We start from the raw sequence: 23,802 nt of genomic DNA on the forward strand, positions 1-23,802 counted from the left end.
GCCTTTAACTGACATTTTTCCACGAAAATTTAATTTCCTTTAGCAAGTTATACATTTACACTTATAACAATTATAACTGATACTTCGGATGTCAATCAAGAAAAAAATTCTTAGTCCGAAAAAAAACCCACATATGTGTTAAGTGGTCAAATAAAGTGAATACATGTCTTTTTCTTCCGCAAGTAGTATTATGTTTAAAACCGCAGTAAAAGTTTACAATGATGAACAATTAGAAAGTAGATGAAACTACTTGTATTCGAAAAAAAAAACAACTGTTGTTAGATTTACAAAGTTGATAGTAAGGCTTTTATGTTTTCGGAAATATTCAATATTCCAACCGGCAAGTATTTGTAATTTAAATCATTTATTTTTGTTTATATTTTAGACATGCTGTGTGTTAAGAGTTCAAACTGTTATATATTACATGTCTTCCTTTTCAGCACACCTCATGTGGACTTCTGATAATTATGCGATGAAAGTGGTCATGACTGTTCGTACTAGAAGCTCTAAGTACGTCTAAGAATTGAAAACTGTATTGCATTATCTTTTTTTGTAAGACATACACAGACATGTTTACGTTTTATGACTGAGTACTTGAGAATTGAAAACAAAAACATGTTGTCTGATAAATTGTCATAGTATGCCCGTTTTGGATTGAATTTAATCGTGATATTACACAGATACTAAATTATAAGTACATTCTAAAACGGCAACTAAGAAATGTGAACGTTCGTAAGAAAACAAACACAATAATAATGTCTTAAAAACTAAAACAATAACATACTAGTAAGTGGTAGAAAACAAAGCAAACCATAGGTGAGGTGTTCGGAGCCGGAGAAGATGATGGGTCAAACATCCATGTTCTTTGTATTGTTATTTCTTATCAGTACAATATCAAGTTCAGCTAGAACAATGTAAAAGCCGTTCGCACGTTCCTCCCGTACCTGTCATAGAAAACGTTTATATTTTGATATGTCTAGCCTTTATGACAGACTACTTGAAAAATGAAATCTACAACATGTAATGTGTTGAATAGTCTTATCTTTATAACAGGCATGACCATTTTATTTGACACAATACACAGATACTAAAAGAATACTTATACAACTCCAGTATCTATTATATAAAGCATTTTAATTGGTTTAGCCGAGACATTCATCCAGCGCTGAATTCCTTTGATAGCGTTTGTATTCATGTACATATTCAGGGTTGACCGATAGCTGGTTATATTTAAAGAATGGCGATAACTTTCTTATTTCTGAAAGAAACATAAATATAAGTACTCATTTTCTTAGATCATTTCCTATTCCATAATACAATTTTTTAAGTGTTGACATGCAGTGCAAAATCATTAACAAAATGAAAAGTCGGCGCGGAATCATGTTACTTTAAATTGTAAGGATTAAAGTTTGTTCCGATGCTCATGCAAGAATAAACCCTGCCTTTAACGCACATATTTAACGTAAAGACCTATCTTTATTCAATGTGTGCCTTATTCGGCTGTGTTTAAATATGCATGAACACAAAACGAAACACAGTGCTTTAATCCTATAACAGTAGAACAGAAACTACATCTAAATGTAGCAATGAGACGGTTGGTAAGAAAATCACAATAAAAAGCTAGAAATTCATGTTTCCGTTGATTAACTACCTCCCCCCTCCCCAACATTTCCGCAGAAAAACGTGTAATGCATCAAGAATGAAATTAAGTTCAATCTTAGGTAAATATTAATATTATCTCTGCTATCGATCCTTTATTTTTTAGGACACAGATATGTACGGTGCGGCTTATTAACTGACACCGTAGCAGCTCAAGGATGACAACGGTATAATTCTTTACACTTAACTTTATTTCCGGACTTAAATCGTGGCTGTATGCTCAAAGCAAAGAAGAACTATCACATATTTTATAGAAATAATGAAATAAATTGGGAAAAGCTAATAGAAAAATTTACCAATGATCAAGTATAATATAGTTATATTGTAACATAAATAAGGATTTAAAAGTTTCTAATATTTTTCTAACATAAATAAGGCTAATACTGTTAGATTTAACATCACACGCACACACACAAGTGTAAATCATATGACGCATTTATAGCTTTTGACGGTGGTGGAAAAGCCAATGTGTCCCTCTTGGAATTATTTCGGACCCCGGCGGGTACTTTCCGTATGTCAGCTTGATAGTTTACTCGCATAAAATGCATATAAATCCCAGGCAAAGTTTCGAACCCATAACGATGAGGGGCAACTGATTTGAAATCAGGAGCCGTCAACAAGTTAATATGTATAAGTTTACATGTTTCATTTACTAAAAAGTTAAGAAATATATTTGGGTATGTAAAATTTACAATTCTTGCCATAACATTATTTATTTATAATACATGTATTTTGGTAAGTATGAAATTTTCTTTTTGAAAAGCAAAATGCTTAATTCTGAGTCTTAAACACAGAGTGAAGAGGATATAACAAGGGGCCATGAACTTTATCTGAGACACCTCTTACTTTTGGGAGAAGCTGTGCCAGTTGCTTTGAAGGCAGTCATAGAAAGAGAAGTCAATAAACGCGGGAGAAATCTTGATAGTCTTTTAATAGAGAAGAAAGAAATTTTCAACAAATATTACAACGTAGAATTCCTTCAGTTGTTTCAAAACGATGAAGTCAATGCAAACATTGATTTGTGGGACACACGCATGCTTTGTGCTGTTGCATTGGTCCTATTTGAGTCTGACTTAGACAGTACTAAGCTTGAAGCAATAGCCTGCATACAAGACCAGATGAAAGACCTGGATAACTATGCCCACTCTGCTTCCCTAAACTACAAAACGTTCGAGACAAAATGGGATCCATTACATTCGGCATTGCTTGAGCTTATCAAAGATATTGATGATGAGGTCAGATTCAGTTGCAAACGAAAGATTTATTGTTTTAAATCAGAATCTATCTGTGTTAATTTCGATCTGATCAACAATATGAAACAGACGAGCGATATTAGTCTGCATGTTCAAATGGCCATACAAAACAAAATTATCGCAAAAACAGATGGGGAAAATGGCGGCACTGCGGCTGAAAAGAAAGACAAAATACCACTCCACTATGGTTTGTCTATGTTTAATTTTTGTTGAATTTTACAAGTATTAACAAATGGGAGTTATTTCTTAAACGTAAATACAAAATGATTAACATGTACGAATAGACAATTCCTTTGTCTATCCTCGCTACGAAAGTTTATGAAATTATCTGAGGTTGATAAGTATTCATCATAATATCTAAGAGACAACATAATGTTTTTTCTGAAGTAATTTATTTATACGTATTTTGGAAGAGAGAATTCGTTTGAACCAATCACCACCACTATACACCAGACCACTTACCCCAAAGCGCCAGCGTATATATTTCACAGTCAACAAATCCGCTAACCCAATAACAAAAATGAGGTTTCGATGCTTCTTACATACACGCCCGAATTATACTACACTCACACTCACAGCATTGACATTTTAGTTTTTTTTTATAACTTTGGACTGCAGAAGCTATATGTTCTCTTTTTTGTTGGGTTAAACGTCGCATCGAAACAATTATAGGTCATATGGCGACTTTCCAGCTTTGATGGTGGAGGAAGTCCCCCAGTCCCCCGGTGCCCCTTCGTGTATTATTTCATCACGAGCGGGCACCTGGGTAGAACCACCTTCCTCACATTGTTCTCTTTTTTAAAGTTAACTGGATCACAAGGATACAACGAATTGAAAGAGATAGTATGCATTAAGAAATACTATCAAATATATACAGTTGCCCTTCCCATACGTGAGATATTTGCAAGGATACAAGTTCGCATGATAAATTATTATATATAGGTAGACAGAATTTATACAAACCAAACACCACCACCATGCAAAAGACCAATTACGACAAAATGCCTAGCAGTACAATTTAAAGTATATATATATATATATATATATATATGGGTTGTGCTTTGTATTTTATGATATATTTAATATCTATGGACATCTTGCTTTTATCTCATGTTACAGAGTCCATTGAAAAGTAGTTTATCAAATGTTTTCATGACAACAAGTATGTCATATCCATTACAAAGGTAGACTAACGTTCAGATTTCATATAGAATAAACTTAATGTAATAAGGTTAAATGGCATCTTCGTGATCTATTGGATTTTACACTAGAATCATTTGAAGGCAGACTTATAAATTGTAATAAACGATTCAATTTTCTATGGTCAAAATATTGTATGTGCAAGCAGTTTCTATAGCCACACCCTTGTCAAACAAAACAGTAAAATAAGAAGAATGAAATTTCAAAACAAGAAGTAAAAACTTCTGTTAACGCTATAACAAATATTGATATAATGAATATTACATATAGAGTTCAATGATTTATTTCGTTTGCAATTATGCAGATTAAAAAACACAATACATGCTACATGTACTAAGCACTTTGGATAAAATATGATTTTATTTTGTATTACAGACAATCCAGTATTTACAGAAATGCTTCAGGACACATGTGTCTTTCTCGGTGAATCAGCAATTCTAACGTGCAAACTCAATGTTCCTGAGAAAGCAGTCACATGGCAACATGAATACAAACCAGTAGAAGAAACAGACACCGTAATTGTAGTTAAAAGAAAATGCGCCCACTGGCTAGCAATTTCTCATGCAAAGTTGGAAGATGCAGGGCAATATTCTTGTACTTGTGGTAACACTTCAACAGCGGCTGTCCTGAACATTTCAGGTAAAAATTTCTGATTGTGTAAGGAAAGTGCATAATGTATTTTTAATTGATTGTTAATTGAGAGATATCAACTGTTTTACTTCATAAATGTGTTATTAGTAATTTGCTCTAACAATGCGACAGTACTATAACAGTCGGCTACCTTTTATTTGTATGAAATTTAGGAATACACTATTGGGTTTTAACGGCTACTCTACTTCCTGTTATTTTAAATCATTATTCAAACAAGACTGTGTCAGGGCATTATGAATAAAATATGTACATTTCCTGCACCATACTATGGTGGCATAATAATGCCAACACTTAGCTATTAGTTTCAATGAAAACGTTCACGAAAATGAAGGAAGTTTTCACGTCAAGAATAGAGTATTTTATGAAAACAGAAACATATCATGAAGACTAGTTAAATATCTTAACACAAAATTATGCTAGTAAGTGCTCTGAACTGAAACTACTAAAAGAAAGATTTCATGAAAATTTTCGCGAAAATAATAATGGTTTTCATGAAACCAGATAAATGTTCATGAAAGCGAAATTATATTTGCTCGGTTAGCACAGTTGGTAGAGCATCTGACTTGCAAGCAGGGGGTCGTGGGTTTGAGGCCTACACTGGGCAGAAAGTGCGGGCTACAGTGGCCAGAGCATGAGGTATTTGCAGGGGCAATACTCTCTTGGAAGCTGAACAGTTGATGCCTCGCTCTGCGATTTCACTGTAAAGGAAGGCTAAGTGGTAAGGTTATGAACAGCATGCGGTTTGTAGGGATATACCCTGTTGGAAGCTCAACAGTTGATGCCCCGCTCTCAACTCAACTATAAGGTTAAGTCTTGAAAGTTAAAGTGAGGAGGAGTATAGTGATTCGAGGCTTCTGAGTAATCAGGAGCCCGGTAAGCTCAATTTGTAGACATGTAAGCAGGGGATCGTGGGTTTGAATCCTACACTGGGCAGATGTTCCTCTCCTAAACATAAAACAGTAATTTTAGTTGGAGTTTGGGCTCGAACTCACGACCACTTGTTTTCTAGTCGGACAGTGTTACTACTGGACCGCTCTCTTATGAATATCTATTTACTGACTCCAAATTTATATCCTGTAGTAAAAAATATCATGAAAAGTTTACTTTCATGAAAAGTTAGCAGGTATCATGAAACTTTATCTGGTATGTTGTTGCAGTTTAAAGCATTAACTAGCAAAGTTTCATGTTACGATATTTATCTTGATTCGTGAAAAAATTATCTGTTTTCACGGTATTTTATTTAGTTTTCATTAAAAAAAATAATAGGTAAGGGTAAATTTCTCGGAAGCACAGAGCACTAGAAACACAACCTCAGAGCCACGCATTTGCAAAGTAGGCCCACAACAAAAAGAAGCTGTAACGGAAAAATATTACAGACGGGTTGCTTCAAAAATCCAACAAGTACATATAAATATTATGCAAAGTATAGACAGATGGGGAGGAAGGAGTAAGGGGTAGAAAAGAATAACCTTCTTTATTTTGGCGAATGTTTTCATGGAAACTAATAGCTAAATGGTGGCAGTTTTATACCACTATACAATAGACTACTGCTGTTTAAACATTGCTCATATTTTGTAAAATGCTACCATGTTCATCACGAAAATGTTGTCTTTAGAGAGAGCGTTTCCATCAAGCGTCTTTGTATTTTATTTTATGGTGAAGTTATTAAATGTCATGGCATGCATTATATAGTTATATCTTATTTGCTTAAAAGCAATGTACACTCCGGTTTATCACCAAATACGTTGACGTAATTAACGTAAAATATAATCATTCCGTATGTCACTAATAACGTGCCTATATTATCATTTTATTTTCATTTTTATTTGAGATTTGTAAGTAAATTATAATATACTACACAGAAAAACCATTGAAAATAACCGAGTGTCTGCATGTAGCTACAGCAGAAGCAGATGTCAGAGAGCATATGGATATTGTTTTATCTTGTGAGGTCAACCGACACACGAATAAAGCTGTCTGGCGACATAATGGCCAAGTTATTAAACCATATAATAGACGAGTTGTTTCCATAGATCACCTAGAGCACAGACTGACAATCCGGAATGCAAAGTTTGAGGATGAGGGTGATTACACTGTTTACTTTGGTGATGTCACATCAAGTATACAATTGACAATTAACGGTAATTATATTGATATACTTATCGTCAAACAAGTATCTTCCTAATAGTCAGATATCATTGTATTATGTGAGTGTGTACTATAAAATACATTTCTGTTGTAAGTTACAAGGTAACTACATGCACTTACTAGTTTCATATAATCGAAAATGAAAATGCAAGATATGAAATATCATTGTAATAAATAGAAAACATCAGCTAGTATGTTTTCACACTAAACATAAATAGTCAACAACTGCAGATACTTCCGGCGGTACCCATCATGGCACCGTAACAAATAAGTTCTGCATGTACTTTTTGATACTTTAAAATGAAGCTGGCATTCACATGGACTAATTCGTCAACCACTTTTTTTTTAACTGTTGTGTTTTATCCTTTCTCCACTGCATTTAACAATGCTTAGTGTCCTCTGTATGAAATTATTAACATGGATAATCCAACGTTTCCTCTATTTATCGATATTCCCGAAAGTAGATATATTTTACGCGATAAGTGACATTTTATTTATAACTCTTAGCAAATGACTTCGTCCAAACGGCAGATAGACGTATCAACTTCCCTCGGTTTTTTATTGCGTGTTTAGGTACCGGAAAAAATTAAAAGTCCTTTTTTAGGCAGTACTTGCTAACACAAATCTAAACGTAAAAATCCCATTAAAACCTCAACGTCCAAACCCCTGCCAATTGCATAAGCTTGTCCCCGATTTGAAGCTTAATGATTTTAGTTAATACTGCCAATAAAATGAATGAATCACTATCGACAATCCGCAAAACATTAGCATTAGCATTAGAACAATGCCATAAACAGGAAAACGTTACGTGTCAGAAACCGCGATTAACAATTAGCTTTAAATTTGAAATACGTAAATGTGAGCATTTTTCTATTAGAGCTAAATATAAACAGCCGTTATTTGCGGCGAACGTTTGAATGAGTCTTTCGTTTTGATTACTCTGCAACTTTTTATGTACTTGTATGGAAATATCATGCGGAATGTAAGACTGTTGGTGACTGATTTTATTTGGAAAATAGGTGGGTGCATGGGTAATTATTATGGCCCTTTTAAACTCAAAAATGGGCAGTTCGATTTGTAATAGTTTGGTAATTACGTACAAATAACTATGCTAAAATAGTCCATATTTAAGAAGCGAATAGTAATATTGTGAACATAATAAATGTTAAAACTGAAACGAACCATACAACTGAAAAATTAAGAGGCTTGCCTATTTAAGGAACACTTATCTGTAATTCAAGATGGTAAATGGGAATGATACTATTGCAAGCACACTCTGGTGAGGAGTAACGCATAAAATGCAGTATATAAGATATTTTAAACACCCCTGTTGCCATGGTTACTATAACTGTAAGGTAAAATACAATGGAAAGTGTTCGATGTTCTAATATTCCATATAGCTTACAAAGAAAATGACTCTGCAGCCGTTGAAAATTTCATTATAACATAAAACTGCTTAAAAGTTTTCACTACCATAGAAACACGAGTCCCGCGACACAGACATTTTAAGCTTATGATAGAAAGATTATGCATGTACTAATAAATTCTCCCTTATGCAGACTTGTACGGAAAGGAATTAAACTGAAATCCGTTAAAAGTTTTAAATATTTATATTTCCATCTTTTATTTTACAAAATTAAAATGATATACCTTAAGAGGATCATGTATTTCAAACCTATATAACTTTTTACTTCAAGTGACAGTGACAAGGAAACATGCTACTTTAGCACATAAAATATTTAAGAACACGAAGCATAATGAATTGCTACCGTTAACACTGGGACAATGTATACTCCATCCTTAAGAGACAAGATTGTTTTCATATAATGTCTCAGTTAAACTAAAAATGAACATACTTCTTCTCCCTTCGTACATAAATGTATTATTTATCTTTCAGGCAACCTTAGTCTTTCACACAAAAAACAACTTACAGAAGAACTGTATAGAAATTGGGTCAGAGGTGCACTTGGTCTGAAATATTTGAAAGTCGGTCTAGAGAGGTTTTGCGATACTACTGTAAGTAAACATCACTCTGAAATTTTGACGCGGCTTCCGACCACTGCAAACGCCTGTACAAACTGTACAGAGGAATCGCTCCTCCCATCACACGCAAAGAAAAATTGCCCAAATAAATCAAAGTGTCTTTGTTTGAAGAAACCGCATAAGAGGACAACTTGTCCTAATGGAGGCTTTTGTAGTATACTTCACGATCAAATACTTGATGACCACCGATTCAATGATCCGTTACTAAAGAACACGGACATACAAACGTGGAGCAGCGATCCTTGGAGTGTTGCGACATGTTATATCAATACTCCTGGCTACAAAGGCAAACCTTCAGCGAAAGATGTTGACTGTGCAGGACTGCTGAGCATATTCATCAACAACACCTTCTTCCATAAAAGTCTTGGTAACGTCAAAATAGATGGAAAAACAGATTTATTTAAACAGGTTAATGTATCACATTACTAAAGCTATTGCTCTATAATTCGAAATGTTACTGTGAAAATGGTGTTCTAAATTGAAACAGAGCATGACGTAACATCGCATTCTTGCACTTTTCTTACATCTTAAATGAATGTTACTCAGTCAAACCGAGTGTGCTTTTTGTTTACTTGGTTGCTTTCTATGATACCAAAGAATCTCCTTAAAGATGTATTTACCAATCCCTACAGCACCCTTTAAGTGCCACGTAGCGGCCGTAAAACATCGTCTTGATTAAGTGTTGTTATTTTTTCCGATCCTTTGGGCTCATGGGGTTTATTCAATCTGTGGATAATAACGTTTCCGGTAAAGCAAGGGGTGCGAGGGTTGTTGCATTTTTCATTATCTCGCATAAGTAGACGCTTGATTGCGTTATATCTTCCAATGGACCTTTTTTTTATAGATTTATCAAATTTAGATATGATATCATAAACAAGACAAAAATCAAACATGAAAAGCCACATTCAAAGAACTCATCTACTGATATAACACTCCATTTGGAAATGTGGGAAGATGTACAAATGTATGTAAAACGTAAACTATTCGTATAATAATTATAACTCGCGGAGTCGGATTTGTTCATACTGATCTCATGTATATCATTTCAATATATCTTCCCCTGTATTATTCTTTAAGTGTATTATTTTGCTCTACAAGAGCATAAGATGTAAAATGTACATGTTTTACACAACCAATAGTAAAGTCCTATTGGGTGATGTTGGTTTCGATATATAAATGATAGCAACTGTCAATAAGAAAGTTATTCATCTGACTGTAACTAATACTATTGTAGGCGAGGGATGCACGTAATGATATACTTCACAATGCAAACTATGAGCTATCTGAAGGTCAACTCCATGATTGTATAGACTTGTTCATAAAAGCACTTGAGATCAGAGACCATAATGGAAGATGTCCATTGTCCGGACGAGATGTTCAAGTGGCAATTAAAAACTTGAATGAGGTAAGTTCATCTAAAAGTAGTTCTTAATAGAAATCTGACCTTAATATAAAGTTCTTTCGTATAGAAGGTTAACATCCAATATAAAAACAAAGAAAAATATCAAACAGGGAATGCCACGCACCAAAAGCGCAGCCTCCTCAAAACGAACCCCCCAGCACGCAAACGCGTGCACCACACACACACACTCAAAGCTTACACATCAGGACAAAACGAACAACACACACACACACACTCAAAGCCAACACATAAGGACAAGACGAACAATAAGCATACACACACGCGCGCACACAAAGTCAACACACAAGGACAAATACAAATACAAATACATGGCATTTATATAGCGCAAAAATTATAAAATATTCTATTGCGCTTTACAATTACATAACACACATTTAACATATATACATACAAAATATGAACAGGATTCTAGAACTTAGATTTAAAGATTTGGACATATATAAATACTATTTTACACCACTTCTGAATATTTTGTATTTTAACAAGACTACACTCATTGTTCATAAAACTGCCTAAATAAATGTGTTTTCAGTTTTGATCTAAAGCTGGCTTCAGACTGAATGTTTTTCAGATAGCTAGGCAGATCGTTCCACCATTTGGGACCAACGACTGCCATAGATCTGTCTGCTAGTTTTGTTCGCCGTCTAGGGATGTTAAAGTTAGTGTCACTTTGTGAGCGAAGTCTGTATCGTTGTCGAGTAGGTACAAACATTTCCCTCAGATATACTGGAGCTGTACCATTGATGACACGGAATACTATTACTAAAACTTTGAACATGACTCTAGCCTTAACTGGAAGCCAGTGTAATTCTTTCAGAAGTTCGGTACTTGGTTTTTCATAGGAAACATTCTTGACTACTCTAGCGGCATGATTTGGACTCGCTGTAGTTTATTGATTTGGTAGGCTGGAATTTCTGTAAATAAACTGTTGCAGAAGTCAATGTGAGAATGAACCAATCCATGCACTAATGATTCAGTTGACTTCTGTGTGAGATGTTTCCGTATAGCCCTAAGGTTTCGTAACTGTACATGAGCTATCTGACACTTTTTCTGAATGTGATGGTCAAAGTTGAGTGTATTGGTCATAGTTACACCTAGGTCTCTGACGTGATCGACGCATTTACGTCACACCCACCAACGTTTACACTTGTGATGTCCAATTTCGCTAACTGTTGTCTTGTTCCATACATAATAATTTCAGTTTTAGACTGATTCATTTTCAGTTTGAAGGTTGTCATCCATTTTATGATTTCATTTAGACAACTGTCGAGTTGTTGAAGAACAGTTGTCTCATTTTGAGAATTTCCCGCTTGAATTTTTAACGCAATCTTGTGGTCGTCCGCGTATCCATAGAGATCAGCTGGATATTTCTGCACCACTCGGTTAAGAGCCGATATATACAGGGTAAAGATCACAGGTCCGGCACAAGAACCCTGCGGGACACCAAACCTTAGTGGCTCCGTGTCAGATGCTGACTGTTCGACTAAAACTTTCATTGTTCTGTTCGTGAGATAAGATTCTATCCATTTCAAGGGAGTGCTATGTATACCAAAGTCATCTTGAAGGATTTGAATCAGTATCGGGATATCGATGGTATCGAACGCTGCACTCAAGTCGATCATGACCACGATTGTTATTTGATTTTCATCTATGGTTTCCAAAAGATCATTATACATTTTGACCATTGCTGTTTCAACCCCATGATATGTTCTATAGGCACTTTGGTAAGCTGGGAGGAGATTGTTAGCTTCAATATGCTTGTTGATTTGATTAGTGCAGCTTTTTCAAGAATTTTGGAGAGGAATGTTAAATTTGACACTGGGCGATAGTTTTGCAGTTCAAGTGGGAGACCTTTCTTCTTCAACAAAGGTTTTATCACAGCACTTTTCCATTCATCAGGGAACACACCAGATAGCAGTGATCGATTTACAATTTCTGTCACAACGGGAACAAGTTGTGAAAATGCTCCTTTAATTTCTTAGTTGGTATCACATCAAGTTCACAAGTTGTAGATTTTGATGAATATACAAGTTTCAAAATATCGTTTTCGGAAAGTGGTTTGAACGCAGTAAATGTATTCATAGTCACAGGTGGATTTGAGTAGGAAGAATTACCATTGGGTGTTTCAGTGGATATGTTGTCAAGATCATTTCTCAACTTGATTATTTTATCAGCAAAGTATCGAAGAAAGTCATTTGCCAAAGATACTGCACTTGTGTGTAATGGAAGCGGATTGTCTTTCGACCTTCCCAGTAAATCGGATGTTACGGCATACAGCTTTTTGATGTTTCCTTCTGCTTCTCCAATCTTGTTCTGGTAATACTCATCCTTGGCCCTAGAAAGCTCAGCGCTATATACATTTCTTACACCACAATACACTTTCTTTGAAAGGTCAGATTTGCCATTCATAAAGATTTTTTCTATTGATCGTTTGTATTGTTTCAGCTGTTTTAGGTATCCAGAGTACCAAGGAACTGTCGGTCTACAGAGAATAGTTCTTTCCTTTAGAGGGGCATGTTTCTGAACAATGTCGGACGTGATTCTAGTGAACTCAGACACAAGATCATTGACATTGGAAGTGTTCACTACAATTTCATTTAATTGACCGAATTCTGATTGTAATATGTCACTTGATACAGATTTCCAATTGCGAGATTTGATTTCTTTCCTGATCAAGGGAGGGCGACACTGTTCAATGTTACAACTTACAAAGCAGTGGTCAGAGATGTAATAGTCTGGCAAAGGTTCTGAGACATTCACATGTTTGTCTTCTAGCTTTGTGATCATCAGGTCAAGAATATGACCACCAGAATGAGTAGGAGCATTGACATGTTGAACCAGTCCAAAAGATCTCAAACACTGCTGAAATTGTTTTGTGTAGCAGTCTGACTTATTATCCATGTGGATGTTAAAGTCACCTAACAGCACCAGAGACTCGGATCTTGACGTTATTTGTTCGAGAAACTCAGTGAATTGTGTCATAAACATAGCCTGAGTTACTGGGTGTCTCTCCGAATATGGCGGTCTATATATACCAAAGATGTAGAGGATGAATGATTGACTACGTACTTTCCATTCAGCACATTCAAAAGACTGAAAGGTTTCTGCTGGGCATCTTGACACTTTGAGATTGTTTCTGTATAACAGGGCAAGTCCTCCACCTTTACGGTCGGGTCTCGGGACATCATCAAAGCAGTAACCATCCTGAGACAATTCCCCCCTGACAACGTCATCACCATCCGGCTGTAGCCAAGTTTCTGTGATCACACAGAGGTCTATACACTCCTCTAATATGTGCTGGAGAAGGTCAGCAGACTTTCCTCGCACAGACCGTATGTTCACAGTTGAAAGTTTCAGTTGTTTCATTCTTTGGGCATTCAATAAAAATGAATGATCTAGTTTAATTTGGATCAAATTTGAACGTTCCTGTTGTTTCTTTCTGTGTGCATTTGATATAAATGTATGATTTAGTTTAATTTGGGTCGAATTTGTCAAGTGAATATCAGCTTTAGATTTTATCCTCGGGCGACCAGCTCGTTTACCTCTGTATTTCAAAAGATTATACTTTTTCAACAAAGCTAATGTTTCTTTATTCGGTATTGTATACCTCCTAGGCACATCTCTATAATCCAGTAACTGGTCTCTACTGTATTGTCTACCTGTACACGGATTAGCCATAATTTCGAGTGAGATGTTGTTCACCAAAACTGACCGAAATTATTGAAACGTTACCCCAATATTTGTCAAATTACAATTGTTTTACATCAAAGTTAACGAACAAACAAAGGAACATAAGTTTAACAAACCACTTAAGATTGTGCAAATAAAGCAAAATATTGAGTTGGATTTGAAAAGCTTTTTAATATTCTGACAAAAATGTATCCCATACACAATGTTCTTTATAAATCAGAAGGGGTGGACGAATTAAAGTATGCGAGATCGATTCCCATCCAATGACGTAAACCTTTGTTATCTGCGAATAACTTTTGATAGTAAACATTTTATTGGTTGATTTTGGCATCTACTATAACAATATTTGGCCGCGAACTCAAATACTTTGAACCATTTATCAGCGTTATAATCTACACAGCTCAAAATGATTAGCAAAATTAGGTAAGTAGATAAACAGAATATCAAGCACCTAGCAGTATATCTTATCGTATCTGAAAATTATAGTTTGACAATGCCAAACGACAGAAGACAATGTGAATGGATAATGTCGCGATGTCTTATTGTCGTGTCGCGTGTCAATGGCACGATATATCATAATGTCACTTCATATCGTTGTGCGTCATGTCATGTTTGTCATGTTGTATTGTCGCATTGTGGCGATGTCACACCGCATTGTCATGTGTCGTGTTTTCTGATGACCGCGGCACACTACGTTGCGACACGACGCACGACAATGCGATACGACGCTCGACAACGCAAAGCAGCACTCAATATTGCGAAGTGACATTTTCTCATTATCGTATCGAATTGCCGTGTGTCGTGTCTACGTATATAACCAAACGCACGACACTCGACAACGTTTAGCGACACTCTACATTGCGAAGCGACGCTCGATTATGCTAAGTGACATTTTCATAACATCGTATCGCATTGTCGTCCGTTTACCGGTGAAAGGAAAAGATTTAACAACTTCACCGTCTACCAGTGACGTAAACTATCCGTAAAAACAGGACATCGTCTGCAGGCAGATAGATGTATCAACTTCCCTTGGCTTTTTATTTTGTGTGTGTAGGTGCCGGAAAAGTTATCAAAAATACAATCTCAAGCAATCCTTCCCGACACAAACGAAAATGCAAAATCTCATTAGCAGCTCAATGTCCGATCCCTGCCAGTTACATAAGCCTGTCCCCGATCTGATGCGTAATGATTTCAAATTGAAAATGCCGATATAATGAATGAAGTGCCATAGAAAAACCACAAAAATTAACGTTATTGCATTAAAGTGACGCTATAGACGTCATGTCGTTACGTGTCAGTAACAACGAAAAAATGAAAGCTTTAATACTAAAATATGTGATATTGAACTTTTTTCTATTTGAGCTAAATTTTAAACAGCCATTATTTGCCGAAAACAATTTCACAAGTCTTCCGTTTTGATTAATGATCCAAAAATCTGAAGCTTTATATGTTCTTTGATTGAAATGTCATGCGGAATGTAAGAATGTCTGTGACCAATTTTATTTGGAAAATAGATGGGTGCATGGCTAATCAGCATGGCCATTTTATATTGAAAACAGGACAGTTTTACTTTGTAATACCTATTTTTCCGTTTCCATTGATAGTTTTGTAATTATATACATATAACTATGCAACAATAATATTGTCCATATAAAAAATAGTGATATTGTTAACACGGAAACAAACCATACGACCTATATATCTTACTTTAAAAAAAAGATGCTGGACACTGTGTCCTATTTAATACGGAAAACCACTAAATCCGACTGTTCTTTATTTCATATAAAAACACTTAACAATTTCGACATTTTCTAGCACATCAGACATTAGAAACTTATATTCCCATAAAGAACTATATCGCTACTTTAGGAAAAGAGAAAGAAAAAGGGGATTAACTTTTATATAAGAAAACTATAGTTCATTACATGGAACCCGCTGAATTTACTCCATTTCGCTTCTATACTTACCTATATTTGGACTACTAGACCACCGTAGGCTTACATTTGATTTGGTAGAGATCAGCCTAAAAGAGAAAAATTGTGTTTGATTTTATTCAATAATTAACATCCATTCTCAAGACACACTTATTTCACAACGATCCGCCTAGTTTCTTAGCAAAACATTGAGAAATTCAAGAGAAGTGAGCATTAAATACAGGTCACCCCCATTCAAAAAAATAACCCGCGAAAATTAGCCCTATGCAAGCAATATTTCGTATGTTATTACATTATTCATGCAATTTTGTTTCAAGCTTCATTCAATTGGTAAGATATTTGTTATTTGAAATCAGAAACATACTAATTGCAATAACATTATGACATTTGCAGTGCTATAATGTGGGTAAAACACTTGCTAGGTCCTAACATTGACCAAAATAGGGCCACCTGGTCAAAAAGTTGGTCTAAAGTCCAAGAATACAAGAAATATACGAGTTTTAAGCCATTTGTCAACGTTTACATAATTTAAAATAGATTAATGGCCTTTTAATTGATTTCCAAGGAGCTTGGCAAAAAGAACATGTAGCGCCCTTTACAAGGTTGAAAACCACTAAAGCCGGCTATTCTTTATTTCATATAAACCACTCAGTTGGTCACGTTTTTTTTTTTGACATTTCCTATCATATCAGACAGACTTATATTCCCATAATGAATTATATCGCTACTATAGAAAAAGAGAATGAAAACTACAGTTCATTAAATACAACCCGCTTAATTTACTCCATTTCGCTTCTTTCAATGTCTCTTTTCGAGACAAAGAATTCTTATGTGGCATGCGATAGGAACATGCCGATTTCGATAGAATGCTGCACATATATACTGAAACGCGGTAGAGTAAAGGAAAACTTGATACCACTGAGAAAGGGCACGAGGAAAGAACGAAAGTTTAGAACTACTTATATTTTGACCACTTGTTTTTATCAGATCAAAATTAAAGGAAGTACGTATTGGTTCTATCCTTTCTGACTCTTTTGGGCAAAAAGCTTGCTTTCCGAAAGGTTCTATTTTATCTGTTACACTTTTTAGCATTAAAATCAATAATATTATGAAATGTTTGTTACCAGGGACAGCTTTTTCATTTAATGATGATTTGTTGATACGGTATCGTTCGAAAAATATGCGTGCAATTGAACGCCAGCAGTGTTTATATAAAGTACGGAAAATGGTTTTAAAACATTAAACCCAGTGTGTCCACTTTTGTCCACTTTTGTCAATTACGGAAACAACACTGTGACCCTGAGCTTTTTCTTGATGGTACAAAAATACCTACTGTTGACGAAGCACAACTCATTGGTATTATTTTTGATAAAAAGCTTTCTTTTATACCACATATGAAATATCAGAAAGCCAAATGAGTCATTGAATCTTTTAAAGATAATTTCAAATAGTTATTCGGGAGCCGATCGTTAGGTTTTCTTACTACATTATAGAGCTTTGATTACATCTAAGCTAGATTACGCTTGTGTTGTTTATGGTTCAACAAGAAAATTTTAATTACAAATGTTAGATACCATCCATAAAAGGTGGCTGTTTGTATACAGGGTGGCTGCAAACAAATCTAATCCTGCTCATAAAAGCAGTTTAAAACCCGAGTACTTCGATTGATATGATAAAAATCATACCAAACCGTTCGGATTTCGCATACATTCTTATATGAATGAAACTTACTTTGCATTTGATAATATAAAAAAAAATCCTTCCGGATACACCACCAAGAACCTTTATCTACTACAGTTCTTTTTATATGAAAACTGCCAATCAGAACTAAGATTATTATATTATTCCCCAAGCAGGCGCGCAGGAAGGCCTAAAGAAAGTGGATTCACCAAATAGGCGAGGAGTATGGGGACCGCCTAGGTCCCTATTGGGTCCAGGGCAGAGATTAAAATTTTACAAATTTATGGTAATTGAAAAAACCTTAATACTGCACTTTACTGATTGAAATGACTGATATAACCATAGATCTAAATATTTTAATCGTTATATCGTTTATAATTTATTTGTGTTTGATTTGAAATAGCTAACTTACCCTCAAAGTAAACTACAGGAAATCTAGCTTTCGGATTTGCCCATTGCCATAGAACTGCTCAGCTATCTCTCCCGCCAGCATTCTTTTATGTATGTGTTAGGGACCTATGGTTTCATACAGCGCACGGTCCGGGATTTAGTGGATACAGATGTTGATTTGGAATTTCGAAAAAAAAAGCATTTTGTATAATATATTTGTTACATCTTACAAAATTAAACGCATTATTAATGATGTTTTAATTTTATTTACTATTGTGGTGTTGTATATTGTCTAAACGTATTCCCAAAAGTATCATCCTAAATCTGTAATACATCCAGAAGTAGCACCCCGCAACTGTAACATATCATGCTAAACTGTAACATTTTAAGTAAGATTGTATGCTTGCATTCACATAATTGAATTGATATGTGCATTATTTTGGTGTAAATAAGTTGTGTATGGGCCGGTGGCCTACATTTCACAAATAAACGTGTAAATACAGTGCTGTTGTCAGCCACCTCCATTGATCAAAATTAAGTTTACCAAATAACGCAACAATATTTTCAGCCGTGGCAACGGCTATTGATTTAGCTTTAAATTTTGTATAAAAATAAAGTGAAGAAAAGTTTTATTTTCTGACTCACTTTCCATTTTACAACCAATTCGTATGTATTGCAGCTTTATAAAACGGGGAGGATAAATCCTTTCAATACACTTTTGATTTTGTATATTAGTATTTTTATATTATGTTTTTGATAGTAAACATCTTATTGGTTGATTTTCACACCATATGTACCAGTTTTCTAGCCGCGAGCGATTGATTAAAATGTTGATTCACGATAAACATAATATTACTGAGACGATGGATTGATTTTGGTGTATAACTGACCTTGTATTTTCTGCATTCTTATCTGCAAATCTGTATGTAAAAATGATTAATTTGGAAGTTCTTCTGGTCGCTATCAACAATATTATAACGACATTTTAATGAACATAAACAAAAATTGTACTAGCTTTCAATCGTTGTCCTTGATGCCTTTCGGTGTAAGAGCCAACAAAATGATTAATTATTTGACAACTTTAAGCTCCGGCTATGATTGTATGCGCACCAAACAAAAAGGATTTCTTTCAATATATTTTCATTTGAAACGGAATCGGAATATGAATTGTCTCTTTTCAATGCTAAAGGCATAATACACGTTTCAAGATTTATATGAGTTTTATGAGAAATAAGATAGAAACATACATACTGATACTTTCCAAAATCATTGTTATGATTCCTAAAACAAACAAGTGAACAAGTTACACGCGATTCAGTACATTCATGGCTATCGACAAAACTTGAACCGGCACTGAATTCGAAAAGGGGTAAATAGGGTGTAGCAAGTAACCACATTGCTGGCTTTATAGGGGCGGTGGCAAGAGGCTGGCAACTAATACATCAAAGCATACTATGAATAAGATTGCATCTTTTGTGATCTAAACAGAAGTTATTGTGGACGAAACAAGATATAGATATCAGATGTCCATTTGCACAGGAATAGATATTTGTCCCTGCCAAAGCATTTATATATACTCAAACTTGGTGAATTACATGGTCCTCATAAAGTTTATATATACAATTTTGACCCACCAATCGGTAAAAATCAAAGAGACCCACTTATCAGTTCCTAACACATTAGGCTAGTTTAATAGTTCTTTTTACGACGTTTCCCGTATATTTTGTTATGACGTTACGTCATTACATTATTTCAAAGTGAAACTGCCTGAAGCGCTTGCAGTGAAAAATTAAAATTATTGAAAATAAGCAGAAGTCTACTGCTCTGTTTTTCCTTGGAAATTGAACTTTTAAATATATATACCAGATTTATGTAGCGCACTTTTCTTTACAAACACGTTAAATGCATCGTCTTCTAGTACAGGCAGAGCGATCTAACCAGAGAGACATAGCGCGAGAAAGCCTCCAGTAGAGAGAGAGAAATCCTTTTAGATACAGGTCTGTTCAGTTAACTTAGCCTAGCTCTTTGCGAATAGGCAGTCTGGTTCTTTAATGTACCCGGTGTATAGCACAGATACACGCGAAGCAGTTTTTACTCGGAAGAACCAGTACTGGCCTCAAAGGGAGACTCCCAAAAGCATTTGAGAACTTACCGGTGTCTGGACCAAGATTTTTTAAACCCGGACCTCTATATTGACAGTCAAGCGTGTAACCACTAGACCACCGCACTCGAATCGCCTTATCAATACACGAATTTTTCTCCCGTTAATACATGTCCGGATTTAGTGAAGAAAGGTGAAATTTAGGCAAGAATATGATGTTGTGCATTTCATGAAAGTTTTAGGCGTAAATTTCTAAATACATGATGGATAATAAGTACAAAACATCTAACAGAAAGCTACCCACTAAACGTGCATTGATTATAAAGGTTTCAGATATGGTATATATATATGAGTAGTTCGATTTACTTACAGTAAAAATATCATGAAGTAAACCAGTAATCAGTAGATATAGTGTTTAAATGACCGGATTATTACATAAGCAAGACACGCTTAAACAAAAAGAGATGTTGCAACATTTCTATATCGAGTTGAATGTTTTAAAGTTATATTATTCTAAACATCAGAAGTTTTATTATTGTACCGTTAAAGCATATCCAAAATTAGCCGCTATTTGATATTAGTATTACTGTACAAATATTTACAATAAAATAATATTAAGTTGGATATAAAATCGGTTATTGTAGTCGACAGCGAAACATATACCGGAAGGAGATTATTCATTTGCATAGTTCATTGTATAATTATTTTCTGTGTTATGTGAAATTCCCCGCCCGCATGATTTTGCAGTTATTTCTTAGAAAAATATCTCATAAGCAGTGCTTAATACATTTCTGCTATTCTTGTATGCTTCCAAGGGATCTTCCAAGATATCTATTTTAAGACAAATCAGCACAATTTAAGTTATATTGCGACTTTTTGCAACTTATGATGATGGAAGAAGACTCGAGATTCCCATCCGGGCATACATTTGTGGTCACCTGCGAACAAATTAGTTTCTGTTTATCAAATCGCACATGCGACTTTTAAACTATACTTTCACAAACCAGGTCTCATAATAAGGGATACACAAAATCTAAATGAAAATAATATAAAACAAATATTACTACATCTTGTAGAAATCAAGAATAATACTGATACAGATGACCCTATTTTTATGTTTTGACATCTGGGAATATGGTGCATGTAAACTCATTTAAGGTATTAGACCCGTAATAGAGTATCTCCTTTTTGAAGAGAATAAACCTACTTTGACTGATTTTTTTCAGGGGGGCGTAGGTTCAAGGCCCACTGGGACCAATTTTTCTTCCCTTATTTTCCTTTTTTCCTTGTAAGTTTTTATTTTTTCAAGACTTATTACGGTTTATTGTACAAAAGTGGAATTTTTTCATTTGATAAGCAATTTCTTGCTGTTCAAAGTGAATTTATCTCTGAAACTGAAGGGGACAGAGTTAGACATCTTTAAACATACTGAGTTACATGCGGTAAAAGGTCTCTATTTTGCCTTTACTCTTTAGATTACATATTGTGGAAGAAATGTAGGTAGATTTTACCATAAGTTATACAAAATTTATAAAAAACGGCACGGTAAAAGTTGTTTAAAATTTGCAACACAATGCAAAACACAGTCAACTTTAAGAATATACCTAGCAAATAACATATTAAACATTACTATTAGGGGTCCAATACCTTATTTCCAAGTACGGTTCGGTGACGTTAAACAAAGGACCGTGACCTAATATCAAATTTATTTGCTTCTATCATTTTTATACAGTTACGGGACAAGCAGATCGATGTACACGTTTCTAAAGATCTTCAAAAGGAGATAAGAGAACTCAAAGAGCATGCTATGAGCGAATTAGCGGATAATGTTCAAGAAGCAATTAAACTGGTACGCATAGAAAATAAGGTTTCATTAAATTATATTTAAGATTAGAGCCATGAGGAAATGTATATATGGAGATAATTTTCATTTATGCTAGCTTTGATAAATAATTAAAATAAAAACATCAATGTTAACATATTTATATTTCACTTAATCATTATAAAAAGGTTGGTTTGTTAAGATGCTTACCTAATGAAAGATCTAAATACTTTAAAGTCGTTCCGCACCATTTTAAACCGAAAATCTTTTTAAATATTGTATCAAATGTTTAGATACACTTAAGAAAAAAAACACCAAAACTGAAGATCAATACTGGCTTATGTAAATCTATTTATTATAAAAAATGACATTATCTTTTCAGAGTCACAGTAAAGCACAGCAGTTAGAGGAAAAGTTAAAAAGTATGTATTAATCAGGTATTTAAAGAAATATAAATATACCAACTTTCTCCCTCTACTTTCAAATGTTTCACAAGCTGTATGTTAATTATCTTCTTTCGGACTGCAATATTTTTCGAACTGGAGATCGTGTTTAACATTAAAATTCGTCTAAACATTACAGATTAATGTTGAACAGTATAACTAATAAATGTTTTAGAGACTGAGGAAGACCTTCAGCTGATGCGTGATCTCAGGTCAACACAGATGAAAAGTAAAGAATCAAGTAAGCACACTTTTAATTTTGTTCTGTTCAGCCTCTCTAGAGCGAACACCACTAGTAAGAGGTGGTAATTAAACGTTTATCTTTTGAAAAAAAAATGTCTGTTTTATCGGGCTGTAGTCGATCCTCAGAGATGAGGTGCACGGAGATTAGACTGTAAACGAGCGTGTTTGTATTTTATTTATCCTGCATTTTCTTACCACTGTGTGAGGATTCTCAAGGCAAAAAAAAACTTTTACTTACACTTTCTTGTCCTACTTGATATTTACCCTTCTTAAAAAAACTTGAAGATTCAAAAGTTCCATCATATTTAGAACACCGAAAACATTAGCGAATTATTCATAAGACAAACTGAGTAATAGATTGAAATACAAATAAATTGAAACTGTTCGATTTGTGGAGTTAGCAGGTGATATGTCCTTAAATGTGGTTGAACCTTGCAAACTTTAGTACAAACTGAAGATGGTGTATTTCTTAAAGAACAATGCCAGAAGATAACTTCTGGATATGGAAATAGAAAATGTGGAAAACCACAGGTCGCCAAACACGACATTTACGAAAATGTTGCAGGCTCGGCTTGATGGAGCCTGTTCATGGACGGTAGTGGAAATGCAAGCTACCGTCACTCCCTTTAGCCCCGAGTTGAGCAGAACTCAACATTTGCACCGCCGTATGAACACATCTGCGGATGTCTCTAAATTGTGTTTTGTACTTTTAGCATGTTTAAATGTTGAGTTCTGCTCAACCCGGGGCTAGAGGGCGTGGACGGTAGCATACATTTTAACTACCGTCCATGAACAGGCTCAATCAAACCGAGCCTGCAACATTTTCGTTTTTGTTGTGTTTAGCGACCTGTGGAGTTTCCACTTTTTCTATTTTAAAGAGTAGTGTGTTTTTAGAGGAAGAATGGCCTACTTTCCTGTGCAGATATGCTACAGTTGGCAAAGACATAATCATGTGGGAGACATGAATTTCCATCTTGATATTCCATCAGACCGAGATGCTGTCAGATTTAAAAGTGTACTTCAGTCATGTGGTATGTATCAACATGTGAATAGACCAACCCATGCGCCGGCGTTGTAATAACCAGGAACGACAGCAAAATGATATCAGGTCTCGAGGTCATC

General features: G+C 34.9%; 1 protein-coding gene across 1 annotated transcript; it reads left to right on the top strand.

The window, feature by feature from the left end:
* Nucleotides 1-1,763: 1,763 nt before the first annotated feature.
* LOC128552648 (uncharacterized) lies at nt 1,764-22,678 on the top strand (the record flags this gene model as incomplete). The annotated part of the gene is made up of 9 exons (XM_053533689.1): nt 1,764-1,826; nt 2,454-3,099; nt 4,488-4,751; nt 6,626-6,904; nt 8,809-9,362; nt 10,189-10,359; nt 21,905-22,021; nt 22,377-22,416; nt 22,613-22,678. Coding segments are annotated over exons 1-9 (2,146 nt in total), but the record flags the coding sequence as incomplete, so codon positions are not given.
* Nucleotides 22,679-23,802: the final 1,124 nt, after the last annotated feature.

This window comes from Mercenaria mercenaria, unplaced genomic scaffold (genome assembly GCF_021730395.1).
Source record: "Mercenaria mercenaria strain notata unplaced genomic scaffold, MADL_Memer_1 contig_2993, whole genome shotgun sequence".
Taxonomy (NCBI): Eukaryota; Metazoa; Mollusca; class Bivalvia; order Venerida; family Veneridae; genus Mercenaria; species Mercenaria mercenaria.